This window comes from Ruditapes philippinarum, unplaced genomic scaffold (assembly GCF_026571515.1).
Source record: "Ruditapes philippinarum isolate M1 unplaced genomic scaffold, ASM2657151v2 ctg1000_1_1_1_1, whole genome shotgun sequence".
Classification (NCBI taxonomy): domain Eukaryota; kingdom Metazoa; phylum Mollusca; class Bivalvia; order Venerida; family Veneridae; genus Ruditapes; species Ruditapes philippinarum.
The window spans coordinates 65,087-84,300 of NW_026859957.1; the positions used below are offsets into that span (position 1 = coordinate 65,087).

Sequence of the window (19,214 nt, forward strand, 5' to 3'; positions counted from 1 at the left end):
TTGTCCTACGTTGACCAAATATGAAACGTTTGAGATGACATAAAATGTTACGTTTAAAAGCGAATATATTGGTAAAACATACGACGATTTTAACTTCAGATTGACCAAAAGAGACGTTTTTGTGCGTCGACGTAACATATATTCCAACCTTTTGTACCCCAAACTTCTTTCAAACTGCAGAAATATTATTTGGTTTGGTTCAAATTAAAACCGACATTACATAACCTTATATTTCTAAAATCTGAATAAAACTAGTTAAAAGTTTAGACAGATGAAAACAAACATTAGGTCCGATATTGATAATGAAAAAACGCAAAAGCAAAAACAATTTCACTTCCTATTAATCATGTGTTAATATGAGTATGTATTAATTTAGTCATTATCTTTAATGGTTTTCGAAAACAGTTTGATTTTGTAAGTTTGTCATCATGCTTATGTGTTTGCCAGATCAAGTTCACGTCCCTAACCTTTGAGCTGTAACATGTTTTTCTTAAAATCAAAAGGGGTCATTTACCAGTACAAGACAGGGCTGATGTACAAGACAGGGCTGAGTCCCTTTTCCGGCCGAAGGCCTGTCAGTTTTCTTTCTGACTCTCTGTAAAATTTACAGGGAAGAACTGAATCTAAGAATAATTTTCATTGGTCATTTTAAAATTATAAAATGGTATCGGGGAGTTTCATTAGCCATTCTTAAATAAAACGTTAAGGATAGTTCTTGTCATTTTACGATCATAGAGTTCTAAACTAAAATGTAAAAAAGGACAGTTTTTGTCATTATGAAATAAAATGTAAAAGATATGTCTTAAATAAAATGTACAGGACAGTACTTTAACTTTCTAGTTAAATTGCTCGGATATTTAAGTTCTGTTTAACAATTCTTCTTTCATTCAGATCTCATTACATTTTCTAGTGAACAGTGTATTTTTACGTAAGAACTTACTGAGTTTATTTTACACAAGATCTGAGTTTTAAAGTTTGCCCAAAATAATGAGAATAATATCAGAACTGTTCAAGTACTCTTAGGTTATGATGTTCAATATTGAAGTGTCTTATATATTATATGATTTTCGATGTTTTCAATTGATATCATGTTTTTAATTTATATATATTTTTGCACATTAATCAAATATTTATAAAAAAGAAATTGCCTAACAGACTGCGTATATATTGGTGTTAGAAATTGAGATCACTTACCGAAACACGACAGGTTTGTTTAGAAACACATACTCGTACATCTTAAAGTGTTACATTTTTCAAGATTAATAGCCCTACAAGAAATTATAATGTCATTGTCATGGCAGCTATTCTGACATTTCTATATGACTTTGCATGGAAAACTAAGAACTTACGTATGCAAGTTAACCAGTTTTATTTCGGCCGAGTATCTTTTTTAAAGATACTTCTTGTTACGAGTAAAGTGATTAATCAGACAAGGTTAACAGGACGCACTATGGACGGACACATGCCATCTCCCATCATAAATACTTGCATGTACATCTTTTAGTGATTTTAGCCATATTAAGTATAATATTAAGCAGTTTATTTTCTTCGGAAATTGAAGAAAAGACATAAATGCACAATAACTTAAATGAAGAATAAGATTATGTTAAAACGTATCATTTATACATGCATGGTAACATTATTCTTTCTTTATTTGTTATGTGTTCATTTTTTAATTATTTATCGTACAATCTAATCTTATGTCAATACTATTAAGCTTGCTTATTTCTTTTATTTCAATAGAACTTAAACCTGAATAAAAAAATCACACAAGCGGTCATGTTTTATCAACTTAGCTAATTATACTTTTGCAATAAAAAAAAGTTCATTTGATCAAACTATGGAGAGGTTATTAAGTAAATACCGCGCTGCTGATAAGCTATTCAGTAAAAGCTATTTGTGTTTATGTAGCAAATAGGTCCGGTTTTTAAGTTAAAAGTTCCTGATTTTTTGAGAAAAATATCTTTTGATGTGTACAGATCTAATACAAAAAGAGGAGGATGGGAAGTGATAAAGACAATGGATAGGATATATTTAAAACTCATAGCTACCTTATTGTTTGGTAAGAACGTTAATAGATTTTACTTTATCCATAGACAGATTTTACTTTTATTATTTACTTTTCAATAAGTAATGTAAAGTAAACATATATTACGCTTTAAAAATAAATTAGAAATGTATTTGATTTCTTCAGCAAGGTCTTTTGTGAATATGTTTCAAGTTATTATTCCATAATACTCTCATATTATGAATAATAAACTGTGTAAAGGGAATTTTATTTTAGTTGAAGGTACCTACAGTTCTGCAGTAACACTTGAAGCTTCCAACCAGCCAGTTGTGAATGAATCTGTTACTCTGACTTGTACATATACAGGAAACGAAACCGTAGATTATTTTGTGTGGAACTATTTGTGGAAAATTTTAGACATACTGTGCGTGGACACGTGTCATTCAACTTACGAAACGGACGATGATTATCTCAACCTCTTTCGAGTATATGAGCTCAAATGTCCAGAAAGAAATTCAAACTCAATGTTATTTGAAAATGTTCCTTATTTGTCTCGTAATACTTTTATGTTGTGTACCGCAGTAACAAAGAGTCAGAACTTTTCTAGTGACCCGCTTTATGCGCGTACACTTGGTAAGTTTTGTTTAAAATGATTTGCTAGCAGTTATTGACCTGCAAGTATATAATGGTATAAATTGTCAATCAGTTGTTTTTATGGTTTATTTCCATAAACTATAAATCGCAAATGACATATTGACATGTTTAGAAGAAGCATGTAGGATATAGCTCCAGCAGATCTTTACATTACATTATTTTCATCGATTTATGATCATGAGCACATAATTTTAAACATAGATCTTTTTTTTATTCATTTGGTATCCGCCATCATATCGTGCAAAAATACTTTGAAATTTATAGATGTGAACAACATTGCTACTATAACCATTATAACATCAGCCTTATATAAATAGATATAGAAAAGTAAATAAATGTAACATAAAGTTTATTGGCACTATCATTTAATATATACTGATACAATTTTAAGTCTTTTATCACCGGTGCGCAATTTTAATGTAATTTTGTTGTGATTAATGCTTCCAAGAGATCACTTTTTTTCCAGATATTTTTTTTTATTTTGTGAACTATTTTCTGAATCTTAAAATGTCTTCTATCGTATGATTGTTACCATTTAACAAATCTTATAGTTCCAGTATCTGAAGCAAGAATGAGTAAACCACACAGCCCTGTGATTTATATCAGAGAAAATGATGTGGCACGATTTGAATGCTCTGTTTCTGGGTTTCCGTCGTCTGAAATAAGATGGTTTAAAGATAATGTCACTCCGCTGGATTATACAGATGATATAAGAATAACAGAAGATATTTCTACTTGGTTTACTGCTGATTACGAAACAGCTTATGACTTTAGCTATTTGAATTATACTGCAAAACGGACTGATAACGGCATGTCAATTTACTGCACAGGAAATAACTCTGCTAATCGGTCTCCCGTGTTGTCTTCATTGAAGCCAATATTGTTTGTTCAAGGTAAACAATCTCATGTCATCAATAACATGATGTATATGTTCTGATTTAGTAGTATTTAGATTCATTTCAGGATTTTAATGATTAAAATATTTATTATATTCTTTATCATTTAAACGAATGACTAAGTTTATATCTATTTAAATGAAACAACTATCACAGATATAAAACAAATGATAACTGCATAGTAAAAATGGTTTTCATCAAGATCTTTTTTAATACGTTTTTACAAAAAATGACAAAAGGACCGATAATTTACAAAACTAATAAATACTCCAGGATCACAGGATTTACAGGACACTGCCATTTTTTGTTTGTTTGTTTTTGTTAAGTGATGTTATGCACATTCAAGTGAAAGGATGAGTAAACAGATTAGTTTAAAGTCAAATAGCATTACATTTTGCATAAAAAATTGAACTATTTGTCTATATCACTTTATCATATTCAACCGCTCGCTGCCATTAAATTGTACCACATGATCATCTAATATATATCTTTATGGCGTTCAATTTAAATAGATTCCATTAGACAACTCATGGCGTATGGCACTTTTCAAGTAACGCCAACGATGAACACCATTAACAACAAAAGTATCCAAATGAAATTTACCATACACTGGCTGTCACAGATATATTTAAACTCTTTAAAAAGACTCTTTAAACAATGATATATTAATCTACAGGCTCACTATTTTTGCATTTATCTACCACAATTTGATATAGAATAAACAGGCTTTTGACATTGAATAAAACTGGATACATTTAGACTCGCTCAATTTGACTTGCCTGCCTAGTTGTCAATACATTCCTGTATTTACAGTTATTGCTGAATAACCTTTCGCTTGTAATTATAGCGACCCACTGCCTAAAGGAAGTTGACTTACGTATGATGCAATGGGAGAAGACGGACCTGGGAAAAAATGCGTCCGTATCATGTTCATCGTACCTCCCAGGTAAATCAAAGTTTATTTCATAGAGAAACTGTCTTATCGAACGCATTGCAAATGATACTTGTTGTTAAAAAGCATGCACATTTTCTTTAAATCAAATTTCAACCGTTATAATGCAGTCATCGTAAGCATATTCACTTACTTTTTCCATTTATTATTTAAGATAAAATAGCAAAAAATCAATCCGAATGCTGTTAGAAAAATACATCAAATAGAAAATGTTGATACGGGTTTCAAATTGCATTTTTAAATTTCAGAATTGTCAGGCCTTATTTCCCGTCAATGCTTGGAAAATGGAACCTGGATGCAGCCGATATATGACTGTATAAGTACTGATGTAGCAGATATACAGGATATCGTAAGATTAAATGAAACTTTCGTAATCAAGAAGTATTAATGAAATATATAAGTATGTTATTTTGTAGATTATTAAGAAAACGTTTACTAGTAGCTATTTTACTAAAATCTTTGCTTATTTTTTATATCATAAGCAGAATAAGAGGGTAACATCTTAATAGCTGTTCATAATCTTTCTTGATTGAAATGTATGTCATTAAAATACATATAATATTTTTTACAAAATTGTTCTCCTTAGGTAAACAAGTGTTTCGAGATTAACCAGTTTCGCGAAATCAATAATTTATTAATAACATGTCATATTACTCTTATTAAAAAAGGTTTTCAGAATCAATAGCGGGAATTTCTCTAAAGAAATCGGAAAAGTTCTTCAGAAGGCATCGGAAGTGACGGCAAATCAAGATCCAGACAAAGCATTTCTCTGTAAAGATCTCGACGTGATAACTCAAACGTTAGAGAAAATAGTTTCTTTAGAAGACTGGGCAGTTACTTTAAATCAGTCTAAAGTAAGTAAACAGATAATTGTTCCATAACTTTATGACAGTTTTTTTTAAAGCGTTTATCTTTTTATCAAAATTTGTTAACATGCGATATGCCTTTTCTTAATTGAAAACTTATATTTTATTACTGCAGTTTTTAAGTTACTCCCTGCAAATTATCCTTGCTTATATCTTTCCGAACTCAGAAAAATTATTAAAAGCATTAACTTTGGGATCGTTTTAGGACATCATAAAATAATGTACAAAACCAGAGGTACGAAGGTTGTCCAAAAAATTCGTGCACTGCAGTTATTGTCGTGAGAGTTATTGATAGAAAAAACATGAATCATATATCACTTGAAGGGGAAATCTGTCTCAAATAAGAAAATAAAAGAAAAAAGTGATACCGGCATGTCGTGAAAACGAATCGTCATACAGTTACCTTGGTAACGTAATACCGGCGCACGACAAAAAAATTGGGTTAGTTCATTAATTTGATGCATCACGGTATTCTTTTAACACTACATATAAACGTTAAAATTCAGGGAAAAGTGTATGTACGTATTCCTAACGTCACTAGAAAATATGACATCATTTGCCTTATTGTAACGGTCGTAAACAAACATTTGTGTGTGGTCGTCAATACTGTAATTACGTGAAAATGTCAGTCGCTAAATGTCTGAAGATACGGATCATTAGATTTTGTGCAAATATTGGTAAAACACCAACATATACCTACACAGAACTTAAAAGAGCAAGCGGGACAAGTTCAGTGTCACGAAGGCTGGTTTTTAAATGGCACAAACGCTCTGTAGAAGGGCGAGAGTCGGTAGACGATGACAACCGGTCAGGCAGACGTCCGTTCGTAATGCCGGCGCATGTGACGAGGGTTGTCCAATATATTCGTGCACTGGTGGAATATGTTACATGTACGTTGCATAAGAACAATAAAAACTACAAAATACTTTGCATCAATCATGCCTCTATTGACAGTAAAACAAATTATAACATAAAAAGAAAATGCCACTTTACAAGCAACAAACAATTTATACAATAACAGTAATGAACTAACCCAAATTTTTGTCGTGCGCCGGTATTACGTTACTAAGGTAACTAACTTAATGGCCATTCTTTTACGCGACACGCTGGTTACTCGGCTTTTTCTTTTGTTTTCTTATTTGAGACAGATTTCCCCTTCAAGTGATATATAATTCATTTGTTTTTATTTATAACTCTCACGACTATAACTGCAGTGCACGAATTTTTTGGACAAACCTCGTAACAACCTTATCATATTTTTCAGAACTTTATGATGACTGTAAGCAATATTCTTGAAACAATGAACACAATCGTCTTGCAAAGCAATTCTACAAACTTGAAGGATACTAAGGTAAATAAAAGCAAATATTCAAGTAAACGAATACACTTTTGGTGTCGCCGAGTGTATGTTTGGAACATGTCTTTCTTTACCTACAGATCGCTTTTCATGGAATGGTATAAGTTTCATGATAAACGCCGTATCAGAATCAGAATTCGAGAAATTTATTTTTATTAATTAAACGTATCGTGTATTTTCTTATAAGTTAATATATCATCATATATTTCATAAAAATTATTGTATCGTTGCTTTTACATATTTGATTTGTACAGTGTTACCAAGGAGTATGGAAACTTCTTAATATCGCCAGTGCGTTTTCTACAATTCTTGGAGGAACCTTAGATGAGACCACTTCTAACAAAGAGAGAACAATACACACCGAGAATGTTCGTAAGTTGTATCATCAAGAAATGCTTTACAAGTATTTAATTGTTCTTAAAGTATTCGATTCATGAAAGCATCTTAAACATGTTAAAATATCGAACTATCATAAAACTTTAAAGACATAAGTGTTATTTTTAACTATCAAAATCTACATCAAATACAGATCTTGTGATTAATCATAACTTAGTACTTTATTTAATTTTATGTATGCTATATATTTTAATCAAATCATGCATAAGCTATTCTACTTGTTATAAAATATCGTTCGTTGGGTATTAGTACTTCAGGTGAATCAAGTGAACAGTTCTAGTTCTGTTGGACTCACGTTTCCAGATGCCGATAAATATCCTGAACTCTCACAAATAGCCACTTTAAAACTATCTGTTGATTCTTTGAAAGGTAAAAGAAATTCATACTATGATTAAGATGATTTCCATACCTTAGAAAAAGTAACTTTTTAAAGGAATACATTAAATTTTGTTCTTATTAATTTAAAGGTATTTTGAAACAAGCGAAAATCACATTTTTTCATCACGGTAAATACACATACTTATTTTATGCGTTTGAGTGGATTACTGATTTATCCATTTAAATTATATTTGATAATTTGGTCGTTAAAAGATTAACACAAACTGATCAATGAAATTGGATTTAAACTCGTATGTAAGTATTAAATAAAAATGTTTGTTTTTTGTGCAAGATGTAATTTAAGCTCACACGATAAAATAAAATTTCATCTTACACAAAACCAAACCATCATCTTAACATCAATCAAATGGAAACAAGTTCAAAAGTTAAAATGCATATATTTAACTAGCGAACCTTTATATTTAACAGTTGTTCTTAGAATACAATTGAAATATAACTTGATATATTAAATAGTTTTAAATGTCCAATCAATTTATTTTTAAGGATCGACACTGTTCTATGGTATACTATATAAAAATGTGTCTGCTTTGCTAGCAGCAGAAACTACATATGACAGGTATATATATAAACAAATGTTGTTGTTGTTGTTTTTTTAATTTCAAGAGAGCTATAAAATGATAGAACTTTAAAAGATAATCCTAAGGGAAACAATCCAGAAAATTCAAAGTTGATTAATTTGCTTGTGTTTTCTTTCACAAGATAGATCAAGAATCACATTTTCATAGCATGAACTCGATAATGCATTTTTTGTGTGATGAGCAACGTTCTAATTTTCAATACCTAAAACGATTCCATGTACTACTTTTAAACTGCATTTTGTAATATATATTTGCATTTGAAATCAATACGCATCTATTATTTTAAGTTTTAGCTTTAAAAATGGTTTTCTGAATTCTGCTGTGATGGGTGCTAAACTGGACAACTGGAAAAACAATAGTGACTTCAAAGTTACCATTAAATTTCAACACTTGAAGGTAATATAATGTTAATTGAACTATTTCCCCGGCTTACAGTGGTGCTCTGTTATGAATTTTTATTACGAATTTTAATGAGAACATATTTAAACTAATAGCTATACATTTGAATAGTAATTGATTATTTTTTTATTTACACTGTAAAGTGCAATGCGCATGTTTTTATACATTGACATATTTTCATTTTTACAGTCACTCAATTTTGCTTTATAATAATTTTCTAGGAAAGTAACTGGCGAAAAACGTGTACTTTCATGTCTGAAAACAGGTAAATATAAACTCTCTTATGTTTTTTGTTAAAAGATTGCCAATTAATTATCCATTTTTAAATTTGTTTTAATTTTTTCTACTTTTTCAATAACAGAAACACATTCATATAACGTAACGTAACGTTGACAGAAATGTTCTTTGATAAAAACACCAAAATCATACATATAACGCAATTTTTATCAAGAGACTAAACATTTTATCTTGAACTTTACATTTTTTTTAAATAATAGCTGGTATATTTGTAAAATATAGCACAACGTGGATGAAAGAAGGGTGCTATGTGAAAACATCAGGTTCAACAACAACCACTTGCGACTGTAACCATTTGACAAACTTTGCAATTCTTATGAGTCCTTGGACAGAGGTAAAACATTACGATTATTTTATTCTTGATCAGGGTTTACTCAGCAAAACCATGAAAAGACTGGTATGTGTACGGCTAATTGCTGATTTCATTGCTGACATTCTTACTGTTTTAAAAATAAATGCAAGTAATATGTTCACGTGTATGAATACATGTGTATGCAAATGACGTAGTATTTTACAAACATACGACACCGCATAATAAACACAGTGCTGATTTTATTGCTGATATTCTTATTGGTGTAAAATAAATGCAGGTTATTGGTTCATATGTATCAATTATTTTACATGTAAATTCACATTATTGAGTGTACGACACTCAATAATCAATATTCCTTGGCAAAAGCTGGTGAGAGAATGCAAATTCTTTCCACGCAAATGTTGTAAAATGATAACATTTTTATATGTGAATTAAAGAAATGCCTTGCAACATATCGAGAAATGAAATGTCTTTCTTTTTCTTTAAATATTTCCGTTACATCTAAAGTACTGATTACGAGCAGATCTCGGTATTCTTCTTCAGAGAAGATTCTCAACATTTCCAATAATCCTTTATTCTATGGTTTGTTTTTGTCATTTTGGTATATAAACATATATCTGTCGGAAATTATACATATTGATTAACGACTTTTATGACCAGAAAACAAAATTAAAAGTATAAAGGAAGAATGACACAACATGTGCTTTTAAATTTCATATTACCTTTATTTATCTTCAGAATAGCGCAGAAACAGAAACATTGAGAATCATAACTATTGTCGGCTGTTCTTTTTCAACTTTAGGTTTAGTAATTACTGTCATGATACATTTATACATGTGGAGGTAACATAACGTGTTTTGATATACAAAATCGTTTTCATACATAATTCTTTTAATTGCCAGAATGTAATTACTGATACCGAACTGATAACCATTGAAGCTTTTTATAAGCATTATTAATTTTAATATGATAACTTAAGATAATAAGATAAATGTAGTAATATTTTAGAGCAAATGATGCATATAATTTTCAATATATGTAAATGAGTGTGCATTTGCTAGATATATTGATGAATCAAATTAAACATTGATTTATAAGTTTTCATGTCAAAAACATTTTTCATCATTGCTAAATGCAATTTGATATTGCAGGTATTTGAAATCAGATAGAGCTACTATTTTGATGCACTTATGTGTTGCTATGGCAACATCCTATGTTATTTTCCTCGGCGGTGTTGACAGAACAAACAACATTGTATATTCTTTAACGATATGTGCAGGGTCTTTGAGCAAAACACAATACGTAGTTAAGTTATATGCGTTAATAAAATATTGACACCAGTTGTTGTTTTTGATGATGTTTAGAAATTAAAAAAGTTTTAAATTTTTTTTTACTTGTAAATGAAACAAATGGAAGTTTCATCTGAGGTGTATCCGCTAACATTAATATGTCTTTGACATTCATATATACATGTATGTATACATCCAGCAATAAGTTAAGACGTTTTGTTGCCGTATTAATGTCGAATTCAATTATATGTCATGTATTACCCTTCTTTCTGTTTGTCTAATTTCAGTTTATATTGGGCATCATAAAACTTAAAATTTAAGGTTAGAGCTCTTGATCTTTATGCATAATTATCTTCCAATAGGATTTATGTACAACAGTTGCAGTATTATTACAATACATATACCTGGTTGTGTTTTTCCTGATGTTAGCGGAAGGTATTGAAATATCTGTTGCTGTTTTATACGTGTTTGCAACGAAACCAAGAATTAAATGGATTCTTACATTCGCTTGGGGTAAATTGTTTTTTAGATTTATTTTTCATCTGTTGAAGTAAAGTTAAAAGACATTAACAATTAAACAATCAGTTTTTATCCATTCAATCATATGTCTATAAGTTAAATTGAAAAACAATTTGTTTTTTGTTTAGAAGAAAATAAAATAACACTTATTCGCATAAATTGAAAATGGGTTTTATTTCTGGCTTGACAATCAAGTATAAATGCAAATATTTACAAATATTTTACCAAACAATTATTAGACAAGAAATCAATGAATTTGCAAAGTTTAAGACTTTTACTTATGTACTTTAAGTGATTATAAAATTGTTTTTTTTAGTTATTCCAGCTTTTATTGTCGTGTTAACCTTGGCAATTACAAAGATGAAAGGATATGGAACTAAACATTTGTATGTTTAATCTTTTCATTTTCAATTTTTTTGTTAACGTTTAGCGAATATTTTATACTTACTATGATGTTTAGAAGACCTTTAACAAACTAGTGGCAGTTGTAATAAAAGATTAAGTTTTTTAATGACATTTTATTAGATCGTTTATAAATTAAACATCAACAATAATTGAACCTGTATAACGCTAGATATATACAGATTTTATGACTCTGTTACTGTTACTGTTCCCTTTAATACATGAAAACATGAGTAGGTTTGAGCTACGATATTTGTTTGATTTGTATTTCAGTTGTTGGTTATCAGTTGACAATGGACTTATTTGGGCATTTGTAGGGCCAGCTTTAATCATTATTCTGGTATATTTAATACAATTCGGTTGTTTGAAATATTTCGTTAGGTTCGTTAGGTTTTTCGAACACCATACAGACGCTGTTAAGCGACTTTCCATTTTTGCTGGTCGAGGAAGACCTTTGTGCCCCAGCTTGTGTTATTTAAGGCGCAAGCGAACGCTACTTGATAGAAAGTTTCTTCACATCAGATTTAATTGAAATTTGAAAAAGTTCAAATAATATCGTTAGCATATTTTACCATATGCAAAGCAATAATGTACATTGACTTAAGATAATTTTGATTAAGCTTATTAGACTATTCTCTTTTTATTGCAAAATAAACACTGTCAATATCATATATTTTCACAAAAATGGCGTTGACTACAACATAAAACGAGAGTGCATGTCCTTTGACCTGTAATAAAGCACTTAAACAAAATTTATACTGCTAAAAGTGTTAAAGAGTTATGTCCACTATTTTCGTACCGATAGCCGCCATCCACTCTATATCAGTTTTAAATGACAATGTATTGTTCTTTTGCCAGACAAATGCTGTGCTTCTTGGCTTTGTTATAAGAGCCGTATTAAACGTGAAAAAGATCAGACAAAAACAAACCCATTCTAAAATTGTGTAAGCATGTTATTTACTTTGAATGTTTATGTCACGTTTAAGTTGATTAATATTTATAGCATTTTATTAGAAAGAAAGCCAGATAGATAAACTAAATGGATGATTTATTTATATCGTTGTTTTACATCTCGTTCTGAATTATTTTGTAAATCATGCTGATTACTGTTTTCAGAGCAGGAATTCGTTGCCTCTGTATTTTACTTCCATTGCTTGGATGTACGTGGGTTATTGGTATTTTCTATGTGAACGAATCTACATCATGGATCCAATATTTGTTTTCTTTTTGTAATGGATGTCAGGTAACATTCTTGTCTTTCAAAGCAAACAACACTACGTTTGCTATCTTTCCTTGCATTAGAATACAGAATGTCAAAGATTTGTGTTTGATATCTAGAATGTATGTAAAATATGTTTTTTTTAAAGATTTTAAGAGACTGACATAATAAATGAAATAGTCTAAATAACATGTGCATTTGACAGATTGGATTGAAATAATTTAATATAACGGTTACCATAAAATCAAATGTATTCTCCTGTAAATACATGTTTGAATCAATTTTATCATTTCAGGGTGTCGTAATTTTTATTTTCCACTGCGCACTCAATAAACAGGTATTCAATTCTCAGATATAGTATAACATTTAAACAATACGTAATAACATTTTTCTCTTTATTTTTATTGATACTGTAAATTTTAGGTTTCTAGACGCTATCTATACAACTAGACGCTATCTATACAATGTATTTCAGATAACGAATGCATACGAAAAGAAGCGAAGAAAGTCTACATCTTTTATGAACTTAAACCGTAGTTCAAAGGTAGTTAGCATTGTATTTATATAATCATAAAATATATAAAAAATAAACAGAAAAACATAAAGTAGTAAAATTGTACATTTGAAATAAATCTTCAATACAGTGTTCTTCTAGAATCCCCTCGTAATTTAATCTCAGACGGGAATGTTGTACGAACACTAATTGAAAAGTATAATTGTACTAATTGTTCACATAGTATATAACTCGAAATGTAACAATCATTCTTTAAAAAGAATAACAAGATTATATATGTTTTAGCCAAAGAAGACAAAGTATTTGTCAACATCAGCCTTGAATCTTGTCAACAGTGACACTGGCATAAATAGTAAGTTTTAATACTATAATTGTCATATTTGTCTTTGTAAAGTAAGCAAAAACTATCTTGCACCGATTTTGTTTCAAATCTAAACGTATGCGTACTGAAATGGCTATGATTGACAACTAAAATTAGTCAAATATATGCTTTGAAAATATATCACGCCCTAGTGCATAATTAAATATGGCTACGGATTTAAGTCTTGTCCTGTGACTTTGTTATTATGCTACAAATGAAATGGTAAAAGCATGTGATTGTTTGCATACATGTACCTATTTGGAGTAATTTGGTCATTAAAAGACAGTAACGCAAAACTACAGATGTACTTTAGCTTTCGGCACACCACTGACGTACAATAAAATATTGAAAATTGCCATTAACGACAACATATATTACAGAACTACAATGACATGTGAAATTCAGAAATAAACCTTATTATTTTCCAGGCTCACGTTTATCAGACAACGACATTGCAAGCAACGGAAGAAACTTGGCTAACATTACAGAAATGGTAGAATATACGTTTATACTTTAAAACTTTCTACAACTGATATGTTAGAGAATCCTTTTTAACTATTTAAAAACCTTACATATCATCAAAAGCGGCAACATTTGTACTGAGGTAAAAATAAGGTATAAGTCAATCTTTTCGCCACAGCGCCATTTCATCATGCAGCTCTTAGGAAACACCCATCAGCTTGTCAGTAACAAATTATATTTAAAAATCTTCACATGTCACGAGTCAGGTTACACAAATGTATCTATTAATTTATATATTTAATCAGATGAAAACAGATATTTGAATAGGCTATTGATAAAAACATATGTATGCATTTACGTTATGTTTGAAAAATAACTTTCAACACATCCTAACCGTAAGATTAATATTTCCTGTACACGTTCTCTTCATTTGAAGTATACATGTTTTCATACATCACGTGCTCTGAATTGTTACACGTAATCAGCTGATTGAAGAAAAGCAACGTGTAAGGTACCTGTTTCGTAGATCAGCACAATCTCATAATTTCTTTAATATTTCCTGGAACGAAGTTATTCAAATTGAAGAGTCCGATGAAAACAATTTTAAATACCAAGAAGTGAATATGCAAAGAACATGCAAGAACATGTATTTAACTTTTTTTTAAAGTTTTGTCCGTATTTTTCAGATATATCAAACAGAATCAACATAATCTTTTTTTTATTTTACTTCATTCTTTGGTCATTATTGTATGCATTAACAATATAATTAAAACATATCTTACAGCTGGTTTATACATATTTAAAATCCACTACTTAAATATAAAATTTGCACTTTTCTGTTTGCTTTTTTTCAGAAAAGATTTGAACCTATCAAGGCTTTAGGTGAAGAGAAACCCATTTCCCATGAAATGTAATAGATGTACACAGTGATAAAGTTCAAATGTTTGGAGCTCTTTGCTGAAATAGAATTATTTTATGACTATTTTTCTCTGATGTGTTGTACTACGCTTTTCAGGATCATTGCAAGTTGCATAGTGTTCTTTTGTGGATAAAAAATGCATATTCTTTAGATTTCTTTTAAATGTATTCCAAGATATCTAAATAAATCAAAGTGTTTGTAAATGTAAACATCAAGATAAAATTAGAATTATGTTACTTTAAACTGTTTTGCTTGTATTACATTTTTGTTTTGTATTATTATATGTTTTGTATTGATAAAATTTTAAGACTATCTTGAAAACTTAAATTTTATGTCTCTCTTCTCATACAATTTCTTTTATAATTAAGTTTATGGATTTTTCAGTGGATGTGCCCAGTTAAATTTCTGATGAAATCTTTTTTTTCTGAGCATATCCCAACTTGATACCTGAAATAGTTTTATAACACAATTGATTTTGCATTATTTTTTTATTTCCACCTATTTATTGTTGATATTTAACTATAAAAGGTGTGCGAAATTTATTATCATGAATTTAATCATCAATAGTTTCGTTGTATGCATTTATGTCTTTTCTTGTAAATTGTTGTAATATAAGTTTCATGCTAGACTTTAAAAGTTCTTGTTACTTCAATCTTGAACCATTGCAAATAATGTATAAAGCTTTAAAGTTTAGTTCTTTCCCCAAATCGGATCTACATGTTATTTCATTAAATGATATAGGAAATCAAGGACATAGGTTGATCGACTTAAACAATTGAACAATTGAAATATTGTATGAGGAGCTATCAAAAAAAAAATACAATAGAAAAAGATTCATGCTTTTTTCAAATAAACGTATTTTTAATAAAGAAACTTTCTCCAAAACTGCAAGTTTTGTATATTGACTTTTAAAGGAAATGTAATACAAATGAGAATAACGAGCTGCGCTAACATTCCCCTGTCTCTCACAGTTATGAAGTCAACAGTAACTGTTATGGTTGTTGCACTTTTCTTGAAGGAAGGCTCTACATGTTTAAAAGTGTGAGCATTTATTGTGTGCGTTGGTGTGTGAGTATGTGCGTGTGCGAGAAATTTCTCCATGACTAATTGATATTGGAAATTGAGTCTGATAAGCATATGTCTTAAACTACATCAGTATTTACCGGTTACGTGATTTTTTCCCATAAGCTACATGTACTTGTAGGCCAGTGGCTTTAAGGATTTATTTCCTTCATTGTAATTGCCAATGTTACTTAAGGTAGATAGAAATAGAAGAGTTGATCGTCCGTCTTATAAGAACTTGGTAGAAACGGTCTAAGACTTAACGTAAAAGTTCTAAAGTTGGAGCGTCTAATAAAAACTCGCATGTTACTTGGATATTCGTTGGAAGATATTTTCAGCGAAATTATGGTTGTTTAATGTTATACTTCGCTGTCTTATGACATTCTTTGTTGGTTGGAAAAGAAATTTCATTCCTGCATACAGGCTATTGAAAAAGCACCAAAACAGGCATACCAAAGCTTACGATCGCATAAATAAAACCTCGCAAAAGGAAAAGAAATCATTGAGAAAGATGCTAGGTATCCAGGGCATGATACAACACAAATCGTAGGTATATCACTATCAACGGTACTATTTATTCTGTAAAAACACACAAAAACAACAACAAAACTGAATAATAGAAAGATTAGTGCTATGCGGGTACCTCATTACTTACAGATGAACACAAAAGTAACGTGGTAAAATTTCCCAAATACACCAAATGTTTCCAAAATGCGACCAATTCAAATAAGTTAATGCAGTAACAGGCGCTGAAACATTGATTCACTATTTTGAGTCAGTATGAAAACTAGTTATAAAATTGGCAACTAGAAACTGCTAAAGACCTATTATTGGAATACGCACTTTAAACGTAAAGAAAGTGTTGAACGCAATTTTCTTTTCAATTAAACTCATTTATGTCAAAGACAAAAGGGTACAAGCATAACAGAGAAGTACAAGTGAGACGTCGAGCTGAAGAAACTGAAATAGTATTACCCAAACCCGACGTCCGGTCACAGGGTTTAAACACATTCGGCTTCTTCATGATAACTTGCCGGCCCATACCTTTACAGTAGTCTTCAACTTCTGCAAGAGAAATTCAATGTTCTCCCTCATCCCATATGTTCTCGAGATCTTGCACACTGCGAATGTTTCTTTTCCTCTTTCCAAAACTGAAAACTTACGTTGCTGGTTGAAAATATCGGTCTAGACAGGCAGGGATTTGCTGTTTTCCAGTACCTTAGTACCGTGACGCCTTTGGGAACTAAAATTGTGTATGCAAGACATTGGAAATACTTTGAAGGTATGAAGTAAAGAAACGGGTATTTATTTCAGTTTTTAGTGTTTAATGAGAAAATCAGCAATTCTTTTCGAACAGCCCTCGTATGCTTACTTTTCACATTTATACAATAGGTATAGTAGATATACAAATAATCGAAGACGCTCTTGAGTAGGCATCGATTTAAACTCTGTTTTTAAAGTATTGGAAGAAATGTTATGTCCGAAAACTAAAATTACAGTGCCAAAGGAAATGTTTGGTAGTTGGTTACTTGTATTTTAGTTATCAACATTTACATACTTATATTACATCAATACTTGATATTATTTAAGCTCCCATTTTGTTGTGTCATGTTTAATCAAACCGATTAGATAACTATTACTTGGCAACTTAGGGCCTGAACAAGTAGAAAAAAACACATGTTATAACAACAAATGTGTGCATTATTTAAGATACGAACTTGTACATATGAAAAACCAACGACCTTCAGTCATACAAAATTAAACTGTAATCAATTAAATATTATCTTTCTTAAAGACTTAACATATTGATAGCACGCCGGCTTGATTTAACTAGTCCTATTTGGTTTCGGTTGATTGTAAATTGAAATAGGTACAATAATGACGTTTTGAAAACCTGTGATAGGTTATCACAAGTATGTATGACAAGTAAACAAGCGTATTTTTATCAATGATATAATGATATAAATGTTTGTATTTAAAATTTAACTTAAGTAGTTATAAAATCGACTTTGTAATCAACTTGTTTCCGGATGAAAATAAAGTACCGGTAAAAGATTTGATCCTGATATGATATTTTGTAATAAGGAATGTTAATATAATGTAATCTAAATATTATCAGCTAAATTGATAATTTATACAGCGAATTACGTTATAATTCTACAATACAAAATATAGTTCCAAAGTTTACATCAAATAAATAATTATGTCATATACTCGTACGTTTATCTCAAGTCGCGACTGGAATCTCATATGACAGAATACGCATCATTTATGCGCATTCATAGTTGCTACAAACTAGATGTAAACCTTGTGCTCGATCTATGCATATAAATTTTCAGTATGACTGTTCAAACAATAGAATGCACTGTAAGTGAACATCTGATTTATAAAGCGATATGTGGCTAAGGACATATTTTAAACTAATAAAATTGTTTATTTGTATTTCGCACATTATACTCTTCAAATACATGTATTGTACGATCATGCAAATCTTTTATTGTTATTTAAAAGAACCGAAGTACAAGTTATAGAACGATTATAAGGGTTCACTATTGAAATCGTTTAGGTTTTTAATTTGACATTATTAGCATAACTTCACATTATCAGCATAACTTCCTCGATAGATATGAAATTCAGATAATGATCATTCAATTCTCATTAATTAAGATAGTCTTGAAAGAAATATCTTCCAATCTTGAATAACTTCTTTCAATATTTATCTATCAAGCTTTTTAAATAAATAAAATGTATAAAAATTCAAACATATATAGCCAAAACTATCAATGCTTATCAATGACAAGAGATAAAAATATCCTTATATTTTAGAAGGTTAGAAAAAACGGTCTCATTTATGTATGTGGATTTAATAAGTTTACCATCACTCCAATTACTAGTTTGGGATAAAGAGGTGCGCAAATCTATTTGAGGTCACTTTGATTATTAAAGAATGGATATTACATCAATAATTCTCTTTAACCTATTATCTTTCGGTAAGACAGTTTATTAATGAGAAACCAGTTTATTCTACATGTTTTTGTTTTATCTAATCTAAAATTAAGTCAAGAATGTGATGTCAAGAAATAAAAATCAGAATTAAATTATTCATTGCTGTTAAAAACTTACTTTGATCCTGCTTTGGTAGCAACATTTTATATTTTGAAGTATTTATTACGGACAATTTGCACGGAAACCAACTCATTTTTCAGATAAGACTCCCGATTGCGAAAAATAGGTCAATTGAATTATAAGATCAGTGTTTTATCAACTTTAAATAGCCAAATTCTAAACTTATACGTATGTTAAAACAAATGATGAAAAATTACAAAATATGAATTTTGATTATGATTTTCTT

At 29.9% G+C, this 19,214-nt stretch overlaps 2 protein-coding genes across 2 annotated transcripts; both read left to right on the forward strand.

Annotated features, from left to right (window-relative positions):
• The first annotated feature begins 3,221 nt into the window (after positions 1-3,221).
• LOC132758405 (adhesion G protein-coupled receptor B1-like) lies at positions 3,222-10,450 on the forward strand. The gene is made up of 13 exons (XM_060750077.1): positions 3,222-3,555; positions 4,406-4,504; positions 4,759-4,859; positions 5,179-5,364; positions 6,641-6,727; positions 6,988-7,105; positions 7,379-7,498; positions 8,012-8,084; positions 8,400-8,502; positions 8,727-8,770; positions 9,025-9,136; positions 9,854-9,957; positions 10,267-10,450. The coding sequence occupies exons 1-13, from the start codon at positions 3,234-3,236 to the stop codon at positions 10,448-10,450; spliced, it is 1,653 nt and encodes a 550-aa protein (XP_060606060.1). The 5' UTR covers positions 3,222-3,233.
• A 794-nt stretch (positions 10,451-11,244) lies between these two features.
• LOC132758400 (adhesion G-protein coupled receptor D1-like) lies at positions 11,245-15,199 on the forward strand. The gene is made up of 9 exons (XM_060750073.1): positions 11,245-11,309; positions 11,599-11,665; positions 12,184-12,269; positions 12,442-12,568; positions 12,840-12,881; positions 13,020-13,088; positions 13,344-13,410; positions 13,848-13,912; positions 14,736-15,199. Exons 1-9 carry the CDS (start codon positions 11,284-11,286, stop codon positions 14,793-14,795), a joined length of 609 nt encoding a protein of 202 aa, XP_060606056.1. The 5' UTR covers positions 11,245-11,283; the 3' UTR covers positions 14,796-15,199.
• Positions 15,200-19,214: the final 4,015 nt, after the last annotated feature.

What these genes read in the sequence shown, in the direction of transcription:
- LOC132758400 (XM_060750073.1), top strand. Translation starts at nt 11,284, where the DNA reads ATGAAAGGATATGGAACTAAACATTT. An exon ending in CAGCTTTAATCATTATTCTG is followed by an intron (nt 11,666 to 12,183) that starts GTATATTTAATA and finishes TTCTTTTGCCAG; the next exon opens with ACAAATGCTGTGCTTCTTGG. An exon ending in TGGCTAACATTACAGAAATG is followed by an intron (nt 13,913 to 14,735) that starts GTAGAATATACG and finishes GCTTTTTTTCAG; the next exon opens with AAAAGATTTGAACCTATCAA.
- LOC132758405 (XM_060750077.1), top strand. Translation starts at nt 3,234, where the DNA reads ATGAGTAAACCACACAGCCCTGTGATTTATATCAGAGAAAATGATGTG. An exon ending in GCCAATATTGTTTGTTCAAG is followed by an intron (nt 3,556 to 4,405) that starts GTAAACAATCTC and finishes TTGTAATTATAG; the next exon opens with CGACCCACTGCCTAAAGGAA. An exon ending in TTACTTTAAATCAGTCTAAA is followed by an intron (nt 5,365 to 6,640) that starts GTAAGTAAACAG and finishes CATATTTTTCAG; the next exon opens with AACTTTATGATGACTGTAAG.